The 19,246-nt window shown below is 56.5% G+C and overlaps 6 protein-coding genes across 6 annotated transcripts; 2 read left to right on the top strand and 4 right to left on the bottom strand.

The window, feature by feature from the left end:
• Positions 1–627: 627 nt before the first annotated feature.
• ACO1O0_001984 (glycoside hydrolase family 55 protein) lies at positions 628–5,920 on the top strand (the record flags this gene model as incomplete). Its single annotated transcript, XM_083191462.1, has 4 exons — positions 628–2,358; positions 2,422–2,583; positions 2,703–3,137; positions 3,197–5,920. 4 exons carry the CDS (start codon positions 628–630, stop codon positions 5,918–5,920), a joined length of 5,052 nt encoding a protein of 1,683 aa, XP_083052676.1.
• An 826-nt stretch (positions 5,921–6,746) lies between these two features.
• On the top strand, positions 6,747–8,748 carry ACO1O0_001983 (Endonuclease/exonuclease/phosphatase; the record flags this gene model as incomplete). The annotated part of the gene is made up of 2 exons (XM_083191461.1): positions 6,747–7,039; positions 7,110–8,748. The coding sequence occupies 2 exons, from the start codon at positions 6,747–6,749 to the stop codon at positions 8,746–8,748; spliced, it is 1,932 nt and encodes a 643-aa protein (XP_083052675.1).
• A 344-nt stretch (positions 8,749–9,092) lies between these two features.
• ACO1O0_001982 (DUF2461 domain-containing protein) lies at positions 9,093–10,454 on the bottom strand (the record flags this gene model as incomplete). The annotated part of the gene is made up of 5 exons (XM_083191460.1): positions 9,093–9,179; positions 9,230–9,370; positions 9,428–9,727; positions 9,868–9,980; positions 10,037–10,454. The coding sequence occupies 5 exons, from the start codon at positions 10,452–10,454 to the stop codon at positions 9,093–9,095; spliced, it is 1,059 nt and encodes a 352-aa protein (XP_083052674.1).
• Positions 10,455–10,728: 274 nt separating this feature from the next.
• On the bottom strand, positions 10,729–12,162 carry ACO1O0_001981 (uncharacterized protein; the record flags this gene model as incomplete). The annotated part of the gene is made up of 2 exons (XM_083191459.1): positions 10,729–11,461; positions 11,486–12,162. 2 exons carry the CDS (start codon positions 12,160–12,162, stop codon positions 10,729–10,731), a joined length of 1,410 nt encoding a protein of 469 aa, XP_083052673.1.
• A 752-nt stretch (positions 12,163–12,914) lies between these two features.
• On the bottom strand, positions 12,915–15,144 carry KAR2 (Hsp70 family ATPase KAR2; the record flags this gene model as incomplete). Its single annotated transcript, XM_083191458.1, has 5 exons — positions 12,915–13,103; positions 13,160–14,404; positions 14,458–14,698; positions 14,759–14,943; positions 15,007–15,144. 5 exons carry the CDS (start codon positions 15,142–15,144, stop codon positions 12,915–12,917), a joined length of 1,998 nt encoding a protein of 665 aa, XP_083052672.1.
• A 1,038-nt stretch (positions 15,145–16,182) lies between these two features.
• ACO1O0_001979 (P-loop containing nucleoside triphosphate hydrolase protein) lies at positions 16,183–18,750 on the bottom strand (the record flags this gene model as incomplete). The annotated part of the gene is made up of 4 exons (XM_083191457.1): positions 16,183–17,393; positions 17,442–17,630; positions 17,682–18,248; positions 18,435–18,750. 4 exons carry the CDS (start codon positions 18,748–18,750, stop codon positions 16,183–16,185), a joined length of 2,283 nt encoding a protein of 760 aa, XP_083052671.1.
• Between the last annotated feature and the right edge of the window lie 496 nt (positions 18,751–19,246).

The raw sequence follows: 19,246 nt of genomic DNA, 5'->3' as shown, positions 1-19,246 counted from the left end.
TCACCAGCCAAAGACAGAGACTCTTCTGCAAGGGACTTTGTATAGTGCTCCCAAGCTATTGCGATTCACGGACCCGAGGCTAACATGGTAGTTCCATCACTCGGGCATATAGATAGATTCAGTAACATGTCACCAGCCAAGGGCCGAGACCGGTCTACCCCTGAGAAATATGCTATGATGCTATCTTGGACGCCCGTGGTATCCTGAGAGCCGCAACTTTAGACGGTGAACCCTAAGTCTTGCATGCCTGCGGCACCCCAGCAAGCATCAGGAGATACGAAAAATGTTCGCGTGACCTAGATTCCTTTAGGGATGACCGACGGAACGCTCTATAGTTGCTGCATACGCTCGCATGCAATGGGCCCGCACCAACAGTATAGAATTTGTTGAACCCAGGGGGGGGGAGGTTGGGTTGCTGTTGTTATTGTTGTTGCTGTTGCTTTAAGATGGACGAACGGGAAGTAGTGAACCCAACGTAATAAAACCAGTCCAGTTGAACTCTGGTATCCTCCTCTGCACCAAAATCTAAGAAAGCAACACAGGAGACCCCATCCCTTCTCCGCTCTCTATACTTGGACAGCTGAGTCGGCCACCCCAACTCCCAGCCCCTAGTGGCCGGAGCCAAAGATGGCTGCGCTGCGCTCCTTTCTGTGTCTCCTCTTAACATTCGTTTCCATTACTACTCTCGCACATGGACAATATGTTCAGGCCACTCCTAAACAGTACACCCGGAACTCGGCGGGCAGTTGGGTCCAGATGCCCATGTGGCGCGAGACGACGGCCACCGGGTTCACGGCCGTTATTGACATCGCCCCGGAGCTTGTCGTCCTCGAGTACAACTGCTACTACATGAGGGACATTTGCAAGAATGCCGACAACTGGTTCAATACTCCCCGCGGCCAGTCCCGGGTTCCGCGGTACCGGTTCGCGTATGACTTCAACACGGGAAAGACCAGCGCTTTTCGCAACAACCGGCGGCGATCCGCATCCTGTGGCAACTTCAAGAACAGGGTGACATGCCCACATAGTGACCAGGGAATCGTGATGCGCCAAGACGGCCCCTGGCGCTACAAGAGCCTCGAGCCCGGCACCACCATAAATGAGATCAGGGCCGACGTGTGGGCCAACGGGGCCAGGCGTCCCTCCGAGGTCCGGTACACGTGCGACGAGTTCCCTCCCGCTACGTGGATCGAGGGCGGCAGCGGCTTCACGGCCCCCGAGGCGTCGGCTGAGGAAGCGCAAACACGGTGCGCCGCGTTCCGGTGCGGAGGGACTCGCGGCATCAAGGCCGAGCAGAACTGGCAGGCCACGGCGCACAACGCGCTGCAGTCGTCCCTCAAGGCCATCATCCGGCGCCGCAACAGGGCCTCAAACCCTCAGGAGTTCGCCTGGTACCGCGCCAAGGACAGCGTAACCTTCTTCGAGTTCCGCTACAGCATGTCCTCCACCAACGCCAACGGCGTCGCCGCCAAGGTGTACACCTACTCATCCAGCGGCCAGAGCCCCCCAGCCGTCACCAAGAATATACAGCAGGCTAAGCGCGACCTCATAATGGAGCTCAATGGAACCACTACCGAGATGGATGACGAGGAGCTGGACCGCGAGGCATTCTGGCGCTGGGCCGACGGGGTCTCGGTCGAGGACTTGCTGGCCCTGGGGCCCCGCCATGTCAAGGAGGAGCACGTCCTCGCCAACCACACCGAGGCCGCGATACTGATGCCCGACGGCGTGGAGATGCCGTGGTGGGGATCCATGAATGACGGCGAGGATGAGGATGAGGACGACGACGAGGCGCCTCCGTTGCCCGAGGTCGTCTCAGGTCCGCCGCGCGCCGACCCCAACAAGATCAAGCGAGCTCTCGCCACGGAGAATCCCCACTCGTCCTCGTCCTCACCAGACCTCACGCCAGCTCTCCTAAAAAACGCCAGTACCACAGACGTCGAGCGGGCCCGTGAGATCATCGAGGATGCCATTCTCAAGTCGGCCAAGCTCAACGCGGCGCGGCTGGCCAACCCAGCGCGCAACAGGTACCGGCTGCAGCCCGGGACGGTCATCGGGGGACGCAAGATCGACCGTAGGATCGACCGCAGGGCCCACGACGAGGTGGCAGACTCAGACGAAGCTCCCCCGCCGCTGCTAGACATCACCGACGAGATAGCCCAAGCCGCCGCGCTCGTTTCCGAGGCGGATGCTGTCGCGGGAAACCTCACCTCCCGGGCCCCAATCAAGGCTGCGGCTTCTGGGACGTTTTGGATGGAGCACATTAGTCGCATGGGCACGGTGCCGTTTGGCGATGACCCTAGCTACCAGGTCTTCCGCAACGTCGTTGACTTTGGCGCAGTGGGCGACGGCGTCACGGTAAGTCGACCCCCCCTTTCCACTCACTCGTCATTTTCCTCTCCGGCTGAGAACCCCTCCTAGGATGACACCAAGGCCATCAAGGCAGCCATGAACGACGGTAAACGGTGCGGAGAAAAGTGTAACGGCTCGACGACTAAGAACGCCATCGTCTACTTCCCGCCCGGCACATACCGCATATCCTCGACCATTCCCATGCCGTTTGGCACCCAGGTTATTGGCGACGTAAGTCCCCGTTACCACAATTCCCCGTTACCACTACGCACATGTTGTGGTCAGCTCAACAACAACATTGTCGTATCATCGTAATCATCTACTAACATGGCAACGCCCCCTTTGCTTAGGCAAACGACTGGCCGACCCTTGAGGCCTCCCGTAACTTCATCGGTCTGGGTGTGCTGTCGGCCGACGAGTATACAGGTGGTGGCACCGGTACTGACGGTAAGGATCAGCAGTGGTATGTCAACACGGCCAACTTCTACCGGCAGATTCGCAATATCAGGATCGACATCACACAGACGCGCCCCGTGCAGGAGGTCGCCGGCTTGCACTACCAGGTCGCGCAAGCTACGAGCCTGCAGAATGTAGAGCTCATTGCGTCTTCGGGTACCTCACAGCGAGGTATCTTTGCTGAAAACGGCAGCGGTGGAGTGATTAGCGATGTCATCTTCCGCGGCGGCAAGTTCGGTCTCTATGGTGGCAACCAACAGTTCACAGCCCAGCGTCTCACGTTCGAGGGCTGTGATACCGGTGTCCAGGTTATCTGGGACTGGGGCTGGGTAGGTTACTATCTCATCTATGACTTGGTCTGCCTCACAGTGGCTGACGCGGAGAACAGATATGGAAGTCCGTCACCATGACCGACGTCGGCGTCGGCTTCCGTCTCCTCCAGGAAGAGAAACAGACTGGGTCCGCGCCCAACAAATACAAGAGACAGACGGTCCCCGGCAAGGACGGGGCCGGCAACATCGGCTCGGCCTCATTCATCGACTCAACCTTCCGCAACGTCGAGACGGCCGTGCTCATCGCACCTCCCAATGAGGAGCCAGGTTCGGGTAGCACAGGCGTCATCATCGAGAACGTCGCGTTCGAGGGAGTATCCAAGGCCGTCGCCGACACTGGTGGCGCAACTCTCTTTGAAGCACCATCCTCGGGCAAGGTCGACCACTGGGTTCTTGGCCCCGTGTACCAGCAAGACGGGTCTGACTTTTCCATGGGGCGCAAGGTCGGGGCATATCGTCGCCAGACGCAGCTCCTGGATCAAAACGGTGCCTACTTTGAGCGAGCTAAGCCGCAGTACCAGGACCAGGCAGTTGGTGACTTTGTGCACGTCAAGGACTTTGGCGCCAAGGGGGATGGGGTAACGGATGACACGGCCGCGTTCCAGCGGGCCCTATACGAGAGCCAGGGCCGCATCCTCTTTGTCGACGCGGGCTCGTACATCATCACCGAGACCATCACAGTCCCTCTCGGGTCCAAGGTGGTCGGGGAGACGTGGTCCCAACTCGTAGCGTCAGGCTCCTTTTTCGAGGACGCTGCCAACCCCAAGGTCATGGTCCAGGTGGGCCTCGACGGCAACGTGGGCGACATAGAGATGCAAGACCTCATCTTCACCAATCGCGGCGCAACAGCCGGTCTCATCCTTGTCGAGTGGAACGTCCGCGCCGCCTCCCCCGGGTCGGCCGCCCTCTGGGACTGCCATGTTCGCATCGGCGGCGCCACAGGGACCGACCTGACGCCAGACGAGTGTCCAGCGCTGACGAGCGGCATCGCCCCCGGGTGCAATGCGGCCAGCTTGATGATGCACATCACGCCGCGGGCCTCGGGCTATTTCGAGAATATGTGGCTTTGGGTCGCGGACCATATGATTGACGACCCGGATCTGAGCGATGCCAACAACACCATGGTGCAGAACTCGGTCTATGTCGCGCGCGGGCTGCTGGTAGAGAGCACCAACCCGACTTGGCTCTACGGCACGTCCTCCGAACACGCCGTGTACTACCAATACAACTTTCACAAGGCACAGAATATCTTTGCCGGCATGATCCAAACTGAGTCCCCTTACTACCAACCCACGCCGAACCCGCCCGCGCCCTTCGGGGACGTGGTGGGCAAGCTTCCGGGCGACCCGGACTATTCCAAGTGCAAGGACGGAGGAGGCGGTGACGATGAGTTCAGTGGATGCGACGAGTCCTGGGCCGTCATCATGCGCGAGTGCGCCAATATTTTTATCGCGGGGGCGGGCATCTATTCGTGGTTCTCAACCTACACCCAGGAGTGTATCGACGAGCATGCTTGCCAAAAGGTGCTCATTCTGCTTGAAGATAATCACGCGGGCGTGCGGTTCCAGCACCTCATTACCATCGGCGCCGAGTACGTGGCCGTTATGGACGGCAAGGGAATCCCGGCGCTCGACTACCTCAACGTCGAGAGCCACCCGCGTTGGTCCCAGATCTCGGTCCTGGACGTGGCCTCGGATGGCGAGCCGGCACAATTGCTGTGGATACATCCCAAGATCTGGGACATGGACCAGCCCGCCTTCACCTGCGTCCCACCCTGTTTGCTTGCCATCCCGCCCTGGACCAAGGCCACGAGGATCGTCGAGTACCCCCTCATGACAGTCAAGGACGGCGACTGGTCCACCACCATCACCCGGTCGCCCATCACCATCACACAGGTGAACTTTGAGGTTGTAACGCTCACCACGGCCGCCGGGAGCAACCAGAAGCGCTCAGCCCAGGGCTTCTCCGACTTCTGGCCCGTACCCGCGACCACGTCCCGCTGGCCCATGGTGACCTACACCGACCGGGACGGCAACGTGCTCGAGACGGCGCCGAACACTCAGTTCCCGCTTCCGCCGACCAACATTGGCCCCGACGCCCCGGCACCCACGGCGGGGGGGAGCTGGCCCAAGCGGGCAATCCGACCCGAGGTGGGGCCTCTTGACAAGCCGTTGGCGGAGAACTGCTACTTCGACCCCATGGTGTTCATACACATGTGCAGTGACGTCGGGTGGAAGGACGAGGACGAGACGTCCGGCGACGACGACACCGACGGCAGCGGGCCCGAAGACGAGGACTACGGCGAGGCCGATACCATCTGCCCAACCAAGACAACCACGTCCGAAGAACCAACGTCGACCTCGGAGAAACCCGACAAGCCGACCGAGAGCCCACTCGAGGAGGGCTTGCCGATGGACAACACCCGGAAATGCTACAACCGCGGCCAGAAGGCGAACAACGCGCAGATGGCCAACACGGCGCGCTCTTTCTGCCGGAGCCTGGGCAACGAGGGCGTAGTGCTGCGCAACCCCATCCGCAGAGGCGGTGACCTGATTCGCAGCAACAACTACGAGCTGCCTAGCAACGGCGGGTGGAACATCCACATCAGGACGGAGCTGACTATCAAGCCAGACTGCCAGTTCACCATCGATTACGATCGGTGCGAGCGGTACATGAAGACGCCCATCGACAGTTGCAACTGTGGCGGCGAGAACGGGAAGCAGGGGGGCTCCATCGAGAATGAGTGCTACATATGGCGGATTGACCCGAATACTTTTTGATAATATGGTTTCGGCCCCAGATGGTGTCAGATGAATAAATGACGTGGAGGAGAACTGAGCCTGACCGACCTAGCAAGTGGCACGTTGAGATGATGTTTGATAGAAAATATCCTGTGGAGTGGATGTGCTGAAGGGGTTGGAAAGTGCAGAAGGTGCATCTGATCCTGACACACCCATTTTCAGCACTGTTGGCAGGCTGGGCGGGCAGGCAGGAGCCACGCACTACGGAGTATTATATGATGACTAAAGTACGTACTCCGCGCAGAGTCTGTACTTCGTAGGCACCATCTACCAAGGTACTTCTATCCACGCATAATACGACGTACAGAACAACGCTCCCACAGACCCCGCAACTGGACATTAACTGCCAAGGAGATAGTACTGTGACGCCACGTCCCAGCTGCAAAGGCCAGACCACCGAGACCAATTGGCCCCGCCGATTGGCGGCATTGGCACCATGGACAATATTGGGTCGTTGGCAGTGTTGGCGGCGTTGGCACAAGGGACCTGCAGAAAGGGGCATGGTATGCGGTACATGGGCCACGCCCGTGAGACCCTGCGCCATCGTGAATGGCCCATCTCGCCCATGTCGCGCCCACCCAAGACCGTGGATCGGTAAACGTGCCAGGAACGAATGCATCAAATGGTTCAACAGGGCAGGCCGGCTCCGGCCCCACGGGGCTCTTTGCGCTGGACGCTGAGATTAAAGGCCGACAAGCCATGGGCAGAGGGGAGAGATAAGGCGAAGGCGAATACATAGCTTGGGGGCAGCCCAGCTTCGTCTAGAAGTCGCTTGTCCCAACAGTGCTGCTCGTCATAATTCACCATGGCCATCAAGTCGATCGCCACGACGCTGGCGGCTGCCGTGGGCTCTGCGGCCGCCGTCACAATTGCCGAGATCAATGGCAACACCTTCGTGTCCCCGCTGGTCAACACCACCGTCACCGGTGTCGAGGGCCTCGTCACGGCCACCAGCAAGTACGGCGTCTACCTGCGGTCCACGACGCCCGACGACGACCCTGCTACCTCGGAGGGCCTGTACGTGTATGGGAAGACCGCTGTCGCCAGAGTGGCCGTCGGCGACATCATCAAGCTTGATGGCTTTGTTGCCGAATACAGGTGCGTCTGAGCGGGATACTACCTCCCTGCTGCGCAACCATGTCCTGACAGAGACCACTAGAACTTCCAGCGCCTACGCGTACCTCACGGAGCTGAGCTCGCCCGCCAACGTGGAGATTATCTCGTCCGGCAACGAGGTCAACCCCCTCGTCATTGGCGTCGATACCCTCTCGCCCCCAACCGCCGACTTCTCTAGCCTGGACGAGGGCGGCGTCTTTGGCGTGCCCAATGCCGTCAACAGCCTCTCTGGCGATAATCCCGAGCTCGACCCCACGGCTTACGGCCTTGACTTCTGGGAGAGCCTGGTTGGCGAGCTGGTCACCATCAAGGACACCTACCAGGTCAGCCGCCCCAACCAGTATGGTGATGTCTGGGTCCGCGGGAACTGGGATGTGACGGGCCTGAATGAGCACGGAGGCGTCACCATGCTCGATGGAGATGCCAACCCGGAGACTATTGTCATCGGTGCCCCGCTCGGCAACACCACCAACCCCGACGACACCAAGATGGGCGACTTCCTCGGCGACGTCACCGGCATTGTTTCCTATGCCTTTGGCTTCTACCGTATCCTGCCTCTCGAGGCTGTCTCCGTGGTCGAGAGCGCCAGCACCGAACACCCGGCTGTCTCGTTCAAGAGCAGCGGTTCCTGCAAGGGCCTCACCGTCGCCAACTACAACGCCCGCAACCTCGAGCCCGAGTCCGCCTCTCTCCCCTTCATTGCTTCCCAGATCGTCGACAAGATGCTCACCCCCGACCTCATCTTCATCCAGGAGATCCAGGACAGCTCGGGCGAGGCTGACGATGGTGTCGTGTCTGGCAACGAGACTCTTGCTGCTCTGTCCTCGGCCATTGAGGAGGCCTCTGGCGTCATCTACGACTTTGTCGAGGTCGTCCCTGAGAACAACTTGGATGGAGGTGCCCCCGGCGGTAACATCCGCCAGGTGTACCTGTACCGCTCCGACGTCGTTGAGTTGTACAAGCCCAACCAAGGCAATGCCACGGAAGCCAACGAGGTCCTCAAGGGGCCCAAGCTCAAGTACAACCCTGGCCGCATCGAACCCTCCAACCCTGCTTGGGAGGACAGCCGCAAGCCCCTCGCCGCCGCGTGGAAGCTCAAGGGTGGTGATGGTACCCCGTTCTTCACCGTCAATGTGCACTTTGGCAGCAAGGGTGGCTCCACGTCGATCCATGGCGACCTCCGCCCCCCCGTGAACTCGGGCGTTGACACTCGCACCACCCAGGCTGAGATCACCGCTGTAAGCTCCTACACCCACACCCCATCCCGCCCGCCGTTCCCCCCGTCTCTAGCCCAAACTAACACATACCAGGACTTCATTGCCCAGATCCTCAAGAAGAACCCTGACGCTGCCGTCATCACTGCCGGCGACTTCAATGAGTTCTCCCAGGTCGAGCCCATCAAGGTCTTTGTGGAGCGCTCCGGCCTGGTGGACCTCGACGACGCGGCCAAGATCCCGGCTGCCGAGCGCTATACCTACCTCTTCGACATGAACAGCCAGACGCTTGACCACATGTACGTCAGCCCTGCGCTGAGCCGGGGCGCCAAGTACGAGCACCTGCACCTCAACACATGGCAGAACTACGACGACCAGGTCAGCGATCATGACCCTAGCGTCGCCAAGGTCAATGTCTGTGGAAAGAAGAAGTGCAAGGGCAAGAAGTGCAAACCCAACAAGCCACACTGGCACTGAGTGCGGGGCCTCTATACAACCACCTGCACCCCAACATGTGAGAGAGTCATGAGCGAACATATCGGCGACCATGACCTCTAGCGTTGCCAATATGAATGTCTATAGAGACGAATGTCGAGCCGTGGGGGATTTTTGATGTGTACCTACCTATGATGAATATTTGTGGATGATGAGGACATGGATACCTAGACACATGAAGATTATTTTTATTCAAGTGTCAGAACAGCTTTGAGGCAATGACACACGCAGTACTTTCGCTGGTGAACTAATAGAGATACAACACGAAGTGGTGGTATCCAGACTTCTGATGCAGAAAATGGTGTCCAAAGCCATGGCCAATCTTATCAAGTCTCCTCATCTCCATCCTCATCCTCGCTATCGTCTTCTTCCAGATTTGGATCTGGCATGACGATGCTATTCAGAAATGACACCTGCTATTCTTTAGTAACCACGAACGGGCTCGGTCGAGGGTAACACGTACAAACGGGGCCAGGCCTTGTATGATCTCCTTAATCTGGTCCTGAGCATCCTCGGCACAAAGCATTGCCTCATTGATCGACTTGCCTACCGTGAAGCTCTTTAGCCGCAGCAGCTTAATGTCTTGATGGTCCATCTCATATCCCTACCGTTCCTCGTTAGCCAACTCGTCGCCGTCCAACCTTCTGGGAGAGCTGCGTACCTGGGGCCGCTTCTTGAGCGAGTACTCCTTATTCTTATCCGCCAGTGCATCGATGACCTTGTCCTCCGACGCTCCCGCCTTGATCTGCGGGAAGAAGGTGCGCTTGAAGGTGGCGTCATTGAGGGCGCGCCGCCAGCGCCGCGGGTGCCGGTCGATGCTGTTGCGCAGCTTGGCGAGGTGGTCCTTCTCGGGCAACCACAGCCCACCCCCGATGAAGGAGCGTTTGGGTTCGCAGTGGATGTAGTAGCAGGCGTAAGGGCCCTTGCGGCCGGTCCGTGACCACGCGGCGGAGAAGTGCGGCTGGGGGGGTTTCGTTCAGCACTCGTGCGAAACAGGGGGGGTTAAGGCCCGTTGTAAGACGGCGTAGTATGCAGTCGACTTGCCTTGTAGGGGGTTGGATCTTTGCTGAAGCGAATGTCCCTGTGGATGCGGAAGATGACGTCCTTGACGGGGAGCTCGGGGATCGTCTCGTCGACGTCGATGATGCTGAGGGTGGTAGCCTCGACAAAGCTCTGCCAGTCTTTCAGGGCCCGTCTGTATTCTCCGTCATGCGCTGCCGTCTTGTCAGTATGGAGATGTGGATGGCCATATAGAGAGCTGGTGGCTTACACTTCAGCCAGGACCGCTTGTTGTTCGCCTTGAGGTCCTTGAGAAACAGCACCGTGTTGTTGTGTATCCTTTCATCTTCGTATTCGACGCCCCCCGTATCTCGCATCTTCTCCAGCGGTATGATGGTCTTCTTCATGGGCGCATCCTCGTCCACCTCCTCGTCCTCTTCGTCCTCATCTTGCTGTGAAGCGTCTTCCCTTTCATCCTTGTAGTCGTCAGACTCAGCACCCTCTGGCTCCGTCTTTTCCACGCGGGCCCGCTTGGCCGGACGACCACGCTTCTTGGTTGGTTCGCTAATCTCCTCCTCGCCCTCCGAGTCTTCAAAGTAGCTACTCTTCTTGGGTGTGCTGGAGATGCGCCCGGAGCGGCGGCGACCTCCATCGGCAGAATCGGGCACTGAACGCTTACGTGCGGGCATTACGACGTCGGCAGGTGAATATTTGGAAGAGAGGGTTCGATCAATGGCTCTGCTAGAGGCTATGGGTCGATTGGCGCGATCGTGTCATCATCGCTTCGCATCGCGGTCGAGCCGCGTTCCTTTTGCGACGCGTTATCACGTGATATTAATTACCTGTCTTTGTTCTCAGCCAAAAGTCGTCGGAGAACCACCAATTGTTCCGCTAATAACCCCCCCGTCATCAATGGCGCTCTAGATATCATGCTAACCTTTTGGACACCGTCGCCTGGGCCAGTCAAGTCTGAGACGGGTTCTGCATCATGCGAAGCCTGGCCCCCGTTTCCAACATGTGCCGCACCCAACCGATGTCGCGTAGCTTCGCCTTAGTCCACTGATCCATCACCTCATGCGCCTTGTCCTTGTCCTCGTCCTCCGGGCCCATCGCCTGCGCCAGCACCGCGCACATCCGCACAGCATTCTCGAGCCTCCCCCATTCACCGCACTCCACAGATGCCTCCTCCTCCCTCAGGTACATGATCTCGCTGACCCCACGCAGGCGCTTGGCGATGTCCATGGTAGAGATTTCCGTGGAGGTGCAGAGCGTAGTCAGCTTCTTCCTGTACATCCTCCAGGTATTTGCTGGGATCTGGGCCATTTCGTCCTCGAAGGGGAGGAGTCCGGCTTCAAGCCGCTCCAATGGCCTATCTGTCCCTTCAGGGTTGAGGGAGATGCTGGGGGCGCCGGGGTCGGTGTCAGTGTCATTACCAAACGGTGTATCTTGTCCCCCATCTTTGTCGTCATCTTCAGTGTCATCCTCTGAACCGGTTTCGAATAGTGTCGGGGACGCGAAGAGCTGGCTTAAGTGCTGCGCGGTCTCGATATTCTGCAGCATGCCATCTTCTGTTGGAGTGGTCAACACGCCTTTGCCCTTCGAGCCCGCATCCCAGGCACATGGCTCGGTGTCATCCACGTTGGGTTCCTTCAGGGGTTCTTGTTTGATTTTAACAATACCCTTCTCTATCTCTGCTCTTGGTTGGGTGGCACCCTCCTACGGTGCCTCCCTGGCGCCCGTAAGCGTTTTATCCATGGACTGAGGAATTGTTTTCTCTGTCTCCGACAGTTTGACGAGATCCGCTCGTGGCGGATCAGTCACTCCCTGGGCCTCCGGCACTGCCTCATTGTTTGACGTGAGCTCCACAGTCGCCGGCAGATCAGCATTATCCGGGTTTCGAGTGTCTGGGGTGGATGACATAGCCCTATTGTCGTTGGTTGGGGATGTTTGAGATTGCATATCAGCATTTGCCTTTCTGCGATGGCGTCTTCTGACCCGTTTTGCCGGTGGCCCAAAGTCACCGCCAGCCGGCCGCTTCAGTGCGCCGTGCGCTTTGTTGTGCTTGGAGACAATGGACCGTAATGCTTCGATGAACTTCTCGGCGTTCCCGCACCTCTCCAGACGCCTGCGATCGGCCTCGTTAATCTTGAGCCAGCCCGGTGGGAAGGCCAGGTTCGTGCTAGGTGTCTTGCCGTCTGGGAGTGTGACGGGATTGGTGGCCCGCGCCCTAGCAACGGTCGTTCTACCGCATGCGATGAGGAAGTTCACGAGTTGCCTCCTCATAAATTGGAAGCCGTTTCTGTCTGCGAGCCCCTTCTCGCCAGCCTCGATGAAGAAGTCGGTCAGGGTGACGAAGAAATCCTCCATGTCGGGGCTGATGAAGCTGTTTCTCGCCATGGCGACACTTGTGGAGGTGATGCTGATTTGAGCGAGGAATGAGTAAAGATAAGAAAAACAGGTCGAACACCAAGATCATGTGGCAGTTAAGTCCTAGACGCGCGCTACTGCAATGCGCGGTGTGTAGAAGAAGAAATTATATGGTGAAGTGGATGTGTGGGAAGATGATGAGATAGAAGAGGAAAGATCAGGGACTATGAAGGGCTTAAAGAGATAGATGCAAGCAAGTGCGATTAAAATTTCAACGTTACCAGGTAGTGGGCAAGAGGGTGAGAGAAAATCTTAATAGTGCTGAAGAAGTGAGCAATTGGTGTTGGGGTGGAGTGGCCTCTCCAGGCTCGAGAACTCTCTGCCATGAGACAGGAGCATAGGCTCACCATAACCAGCCTTGAAATACTAAACGGCCTTAGGATTGAATCCCTTGTTGCCTCAAGCTCCGTTGGCGCTCGGTTTCTAAATCATTGCCTCGATCCCTCTCCAGTTCCCAGTGATCTAAGCAAGCAGAGCTCGTTAATATCTGATGAATTATTAACATGGTCCAGCTTTTTCTGAGGCAAACAACTACGAGTACGTAAAGGCGTGAATTGATGCAAAACTTGCTAATAGTTTCTTTACATTATCCGTCTACACAGTGCTATTTGCAGCTCTGAAAGTATGCCATGAATGCGCCATAGCCCGCCTCAACACCAATGAGTTCTGCGATGTAACTTTTTTTCTTTGAACCATGAATAAACACAAAACTCGACGCCTGTTTACAGCTCGTCATGGAAGTCGCCGCCCTCCTCCTCTCCACCAGCGTTGCCCTGGCCCTGGTACATCTTGGAGGTGATGGGGTAGGCAACGTTGGACAGCTTCTCCTTCTGCTCCTCAAAGTCCTCGGTGGTGGCCTCGGCGCTGTTCTCCTCGAGCCACTCAGTGGTCTCCTTGATAGCCTCGAGGATCTAAAACAGTGTTAGTAAATATGAATGGGAGATGTTATAGGATCCAATCAACTTACCGTCTCCTTGTCCTCATCGTCGATCTTGCCACCAAGGCCATCCGCATCGTTCACCTGGTTCTTGAGGTTGAACGCGTAGTTCTCAAGACCGTTGCGAGCCTCTATGCGCTCACGGGTGGCCTTGTCCTCCTCGGCGTACTTCTCAGCCTCGGCGACCATGCGCTCGATATCCTCAGGGCTGAGACGGCCCTTGTCGTTGGTAATGGTGATGGACTCCTGCTTGCCGGTTCCCTTGTCGTGGGCAGAAACCTTGAGGATGCCGTTGGCATCGAGCTCAAACGAGACCTCAATCTGGGGAACACCGCGAGGAGCAGGAGGAATGCCAGTAAGCTCGAACTTTCCGAGCATGTTGTTGTCCTTGGTCATGGAGCGTTCACCCTCGTAGACCTGGATCAGGACCACGGGCTGGTTATCAGCAGCTGTCGAGAAGATCTGGCTCTTGCGGGTAGGGATGGGGGTGTTCCTGGGGATGAGCTTCGACATCACACCACCAGTCGTCTCGATACCGAGAGTCAACGCATTCACGTCAAGCAGAACGATATCCTCAGTTTCAGCCTCTCCGGAGAGAACACCAGCCTGGACGGCAGCACCGAAAGCGACGGCCTCATCAGGGTTGATGCCCTTAGAAGCCTTCTTGCCGCCGAAATACTCCTCAATGAGAGCCTGGACCTTGGGGATGCGAGTGGAACCACCGACGAGAACAATGTCATGGACATCGCTCTTCTTGAGGTTGCCATCCTTGAGAACCTGCTCAACAGGCTTCAGGGTCTTCTTGAAGAGATCCATATTGAGCTCCTCGAACTTGGCCCGGGTTAGGGTCTCGGAGAAGTCGTTGCCCTCGAAGAAGGCCTCGATCTCAATGCGAGTGCTCATCTGCGAAGAGAGGGTACGCTTGGCCTTCTCGGCCTCACGCTTGAGCTTGCCCATGGCCTTCGGGTCCTTGGTGACGTCGACGCCATTCTTCTTGTTGTACGACTTGGCGAAGTAGTTGATGACCCTCTGGTCGAAGTCCTCGCCACCAAGATGGGTATCACCAGCGGTAGAGAGAACCTCAAAGACACCCTGGTCGATGGACAGGAGGGAGACATCGAAGGTACCGCCACCAAGATCGTAGACAATGATCTGGCGCTCATCCGTTTTATCGAGACCATAGGCAATTGCTGCGGCGGTGGGCTCGTTGACAATTCGGAGGACATTGAGTCCGGCAATAATGCCGGCATCCTTGGTCGCCTGGCGCTGGTTGTCCTACAAATCTGTCAGCTAAGAAACAGGTATGGTTGTCATGGCTGGGATCTTACGTTGAAGTAGGCAGGGACCGTGACAACGGCGTGAGTGACCTTCTTGCCGAGGTAGGACTCGGCAACCTCCTTCATCTTGCCAAGGATCATGGCAGAGACTTCTTCGGGGGTGAACTGCTTATCGGCGCCGTTGACCTGAACCTGGACAACGGGCTTGCCCTCCTTCTGGATAACCTGGTAAGGGAAATGCTTGATGTCGGCCTGGACATCCTTGTCGTTGTATGTGCGACCGATGAGACGCCTTGAATCTGGTTAGCACGGTGATCTGGCAAAGGATATAGCCCAGAGAGATCAAACTCACTTGACATCGTAGATGGTGTTGTGGGGGTTGGACGCGGCCTGGTTCTTGGCGGAGTCGCCAACCAGGCGCTCCTCATCGGTGAAGGCGACGTATGATGGAGTAATTCGGTTGCCTTGATCGTTGACGAGAATCTCGACCTTGCCCTTCTGCATCACACCGACGCAGCTGTATGTGGTACCCAGATCCTGCGAGGAAAGAGTCGGTCAGCTGAGAACGTCCAAAAGAGCGGAGAACAATGTGACGCTTACAATTCCAATAACAGTGCCGTAGCTCTCAGTCTCGTCCGCGGCCGCAGGCTGAACCATGGCCAGCGGCGAGAAGAGAAGGGCAATCCAACAAAGGAGGCCCAGGCCCAAGGCCAGCGAGCTCCTCGACGAGCGCGCCATGGTAAATGTATGGGAGATGCTTCGCTTCGACTCGCACGATGCAAAACAACGACTGGGAATTGAGAAAGAAGAAAGAAAATTCAGTATCCAGTCCTCAAGTGTTCAACTTCACCAGGAGGAGGGGATGGGTATCTTGTGGTGGTTGAGAGAAGGAAGCTGGAAGATGGCTGGTTGGAGAAGCCTTATGTACAAAGCTGTCTCCAAAAAGTCGAGGTGTCCAGATGGCAACAAAAAGGCCAGATTTCACCTGCTGCCCGCCACATCCCCTGCAGTTGCCCCACGTGACAGGGGTCCATCCATTTTCGTACCCAGTTGACACTGTCCTATGCACTGTATTCATCGTCAGGTGCACAGTCCCTTCTGGCCTCTATCTGGCACTTCGAGACAATACCCCGGAGAAGCACACAGTGCGAACAACATAGGCCCCCTTCAACCCAGCGCTTTATTCCAGCGATCTCGGTCGCTGTCACTCGTTACCCGCAGTTCGTTCATGCCGGATGGCCTTGTGCTCGAGCAAGGGCAATGGCGGAACGGATCCTTGACTCATGGAAGGCATGATGATATGCCATTGTCGCCACGCATTAGGACGACTTGAGTCGCATCTTCTTGCTGCTAGTGGCCAGCTGGCCTCTCTTCCCAAATAGCTGCTTTGAGAGGCGTGTGGCTTTGCCGCTTTGTGGTCGGCGGCAGTTCGAGAATATTCCCGGAGATGTGGGGACTCTGGTTGGATCCGTCCACGTTGCAAGTTGCGCAGGCTGACAGGCTCTCAGCCTCCCACAATCTCATCCTCCAGGCTGAATAATATCAAGGCATGCTAGTCTTCACAGGCCAGGATCCAGGCCCCTTGTGAGTCACTTCGTGGTTAGTTAGCGTATATATTTCATCATCGTATTTCATAATCTCCCTGGGCAGTCTACATGGTAAGGACGGGGTACAGAGTACGGATATCTAGGTATAGGTAACAATAGTATTCATACGAGTTCTAGTATCTATATCAACACGGGACACATATCCGCGTATGATCCATGTTATTATAACTTATGACTCCAACAACCCAGCAGCAACAGTCTCACCCCCACTTCTGATGACCACACGCTGCCCAGCCTCCAAGGGAACCTTGGTCCCGAGCGTTATTCTAATCCGAGCAACGCCTCCAGGCTGGACCACCTTGGGCCTTTTCTTGATAACCCCGCCTGTAGTCTTGTCGAGAGTGGCCAAAATGGTTTGTATCTGGCCAGCAGCATGGAGCCGGCCACGATGCAGATCAATAGGTGAAGGTAGGAGATGATCAAAAGCCATAGCCTTCATCGTGAAGGAGTCCCCGCAAGGAATGGCGTCTGTCGGGTGGCAGAGAATGTCGCCCACTCTAATGTGTATCGGGTCGATATTTGTCAATGCGAGGTTGATGTTCTGGCCTGCGACAGCCCAGTCCTTAGCCTCGTTGTCTACCATGATTGACTTGATGTAGGCGTTCTCCCCGCTTGGTTGGACGACAAGAACATCCCCCACTTGCAAGGCCCCTGCATCAATGCGCCCTGAGAGTGTCGTTGTCCCCTGCTGGGAGCGGAATACTTCAGCGATGGGCATCCTCAGTGGCTTTCGCAGGTCTCGCGCAGCTGATGGCGCCGATGCCTCTAGTGCGTCGATGAGAGTAGGGCCGGTGTACCACGATGCCGCAGGATCCTCGATGGGCTGGATAATGTTATCGCCTTTCAATCCTGAGATCGGAACGAAGGTCACATATTTTTCGTGGAAACCTAGCCCCGTAAGGAACCCAGTGATTCCTTCGTTGATTTCCTCGTATCTCTCTGCTGACCACCCGACCATATCAAGCTTGTTCACAGCGATGACCAGGCGTTGTACCCCAAGACTGCGCAATAGCAGGACGTGTTCTTTTGTTTGACCTTTCAGGCCACTCTCGTACTCTCCAGTGTTGGCATCGATAACCAGAATAGCAAAGTCTGCTTGACTTGCTCCGGCAATCATGTTGGGGACGAAATCGCGATGTCCCGGAGCGTCAAGAATGGTAAATTTGGTTTTCTCGGTTTCGAAGTAATTCGTGGCGATGTCGATGGTGACTCCACGGTCTCTCTCCTCGCTTCTCTGGTCCATAACCCAGGCCAAAGCGAAAGATTGTTTTCCAATCTTTTCACCTTGCCTACGATATTTGTCGACCGTTCGTTGCTCGACAAACTTGAGCTCCATCAACAGACGGCCCATAAGTGTACTTTTTCCGGCGTCAACATGCCCTACTGCTGTCAGTATACAAATATTGTATATCTCCGGGGTGTACATACCAACCACAACGAAGCTGGCGCTTCGCTTGCTAGAGCTACTTTCAAACTCCTTGACAACGTCGATTCCCTTACTCTTAGGTGGGGGAGCATCGCTAATGTTGATTTGGGACACTCCAGATGCAACTTTGTCGGCCTCGCTCTTTTGACCCTTCTTGGCTGCCGTGGCGGTTGCTGGAGTCTTTTTGCCCGCTGAAGGAAAATTAGAATTAGCCCATCATTTTGCCTTTGCAAAATTCGAACCTTTGGACTGAGCTGCAAAAACAATGTCGTCCGGGCTAGGTTCGGAGAACGTCTTGGCAGAGAAAGAAGAAGACGATTTGTATGGCATGGGGAAAACATCTCGTCTCGTGGTTTTAGACGCAGGAGCAGAACCAAACAGCGTTCGAGCAAAAGCTGAGGGCGTCGCCTTGACAGGGGTCACATCAGCTCCTTGATCATTTCCCTCTTCAGGACGGCCATCCATTATAACCGTCGGTGCCTTTTCCGACCTGTCCTCGAAGGCTTTCTTCCCGTATTCGTGTGAATCAGGATGCTGCTGCAGCGGCGTCCCAGAGCTACTGGAAATCTTTTGCCGTTTTGCCAGGGGCTGGAGCGGCTTTTGATCATCATGCCGTGAACGCTCAGAAATGGCAAGCCTGCTAATCCCTTCTGCGGCTTGCCCAGTCTTATCTTGCTCCTTTGTTTGATCATTCTTCTTCTTCCTGGCAGCAGCCAGCTTTTGCAGCTTGCTCATGCCTGTCGTCCCTTCGCCACCTCCGAGGAGACCACCTCGGGGCCGCCAAGGCTCAACAAATACCGCCTGGCGATCTTGAGGCGTATTCAACCAAGGCATGTCGTCAAAGAATGAACGATAGGAAGTATCAGGCGCTGGAAAGGCCATTCGCCCCGCACCGAAGGACCGCCCGGCGTGGTTTGAAAAACGCTGATGGTCTGCTCCGCGTGTCCCCACAAGCGGATAGTGCGCGGTGGAAAAGGAGAAAGTGCTTAACTTACCTGGGGCGGTCTTCTTTGGTGCTGCTGGTTTAGGTGCCGGTTTCGACGGAGCTGGCGCCGGTGTGATGAACGTCTTGTTCAGATAGGCTACCGACTTGGGCACATCGTAGTAATAGTGCCACAGAGCCTCTTGGATTTGCTGCAAAGTGACCTTGCTAGAATCCTTGCCAAGAGCTTTGCGGACTTCAGCGGTCCCATTTTCCATAGCGGCCTCATCCTCAGGGCTCATACCACCTCCCTCAGCGTAGTCACCCGCGTCATAGTCTGAGTCGAGACCATCGTCGTCGTAGTCGTCGACATATCTGCTGGCAGGCATGGTGGTTTATCCAGTACGTAGAGCGTGCAAATGTGAGGGGAGGTTTTGAGCTGAGAAAATGGCGCCCGATTCGCTCGGTTGAAAGCGTAGGTTTCTCCTGTAATTTTAGGTCGAATGTGGCGGAACCAAAACGGTCAAGTCGTGGATGAGGCAATGTTTAAAAATTCGCTTGAGATTTAGGCCGCCGTATTTGTGAGGCAGACTTGTAGACAGCCCGGTGGTATATACAGAGGTCTTATGGAAGACACGTAGTGAGAGTAACGGAGGCGGCAAAAGTTAAACGGTTCTCCGTAGAAGCTTGAGGAGCCAGACAGCGACGGTTGGAGTGAGGGGCAGCTTTCCAGGTTGGGAGCTCCAAGCATTAGGCTCTGATAGCGGGGCTGTCAGGCTTATCGCCCTGCTTATCGTCACTACTCCGCCGGACTTTTTCTTTCCCCGCGTGCCGCAGGCGTTCAGGAGCCCGCATTCTATAGGCACTGATGATCTAAAAATTCGG

The sequence above is a fragment of the Amphichorda felina genome (genome assembly GCF_050947745.1).
Source record: "Amphichorda felina strain 45539 chromosome Unknown scaffold_2, whole genome shotgun sequence".
NCBI classification, from domain to species: domain Eukaryota; kingdom Fungi; phylum Ascomycota; class Sordariomycetes; order Hypocreales; family Bionectriaceae; genus Amphichorda; species Amphichorda felina.
This window is presented reverse-complemented; position numbering and strand designations above follow the sequence as displayed.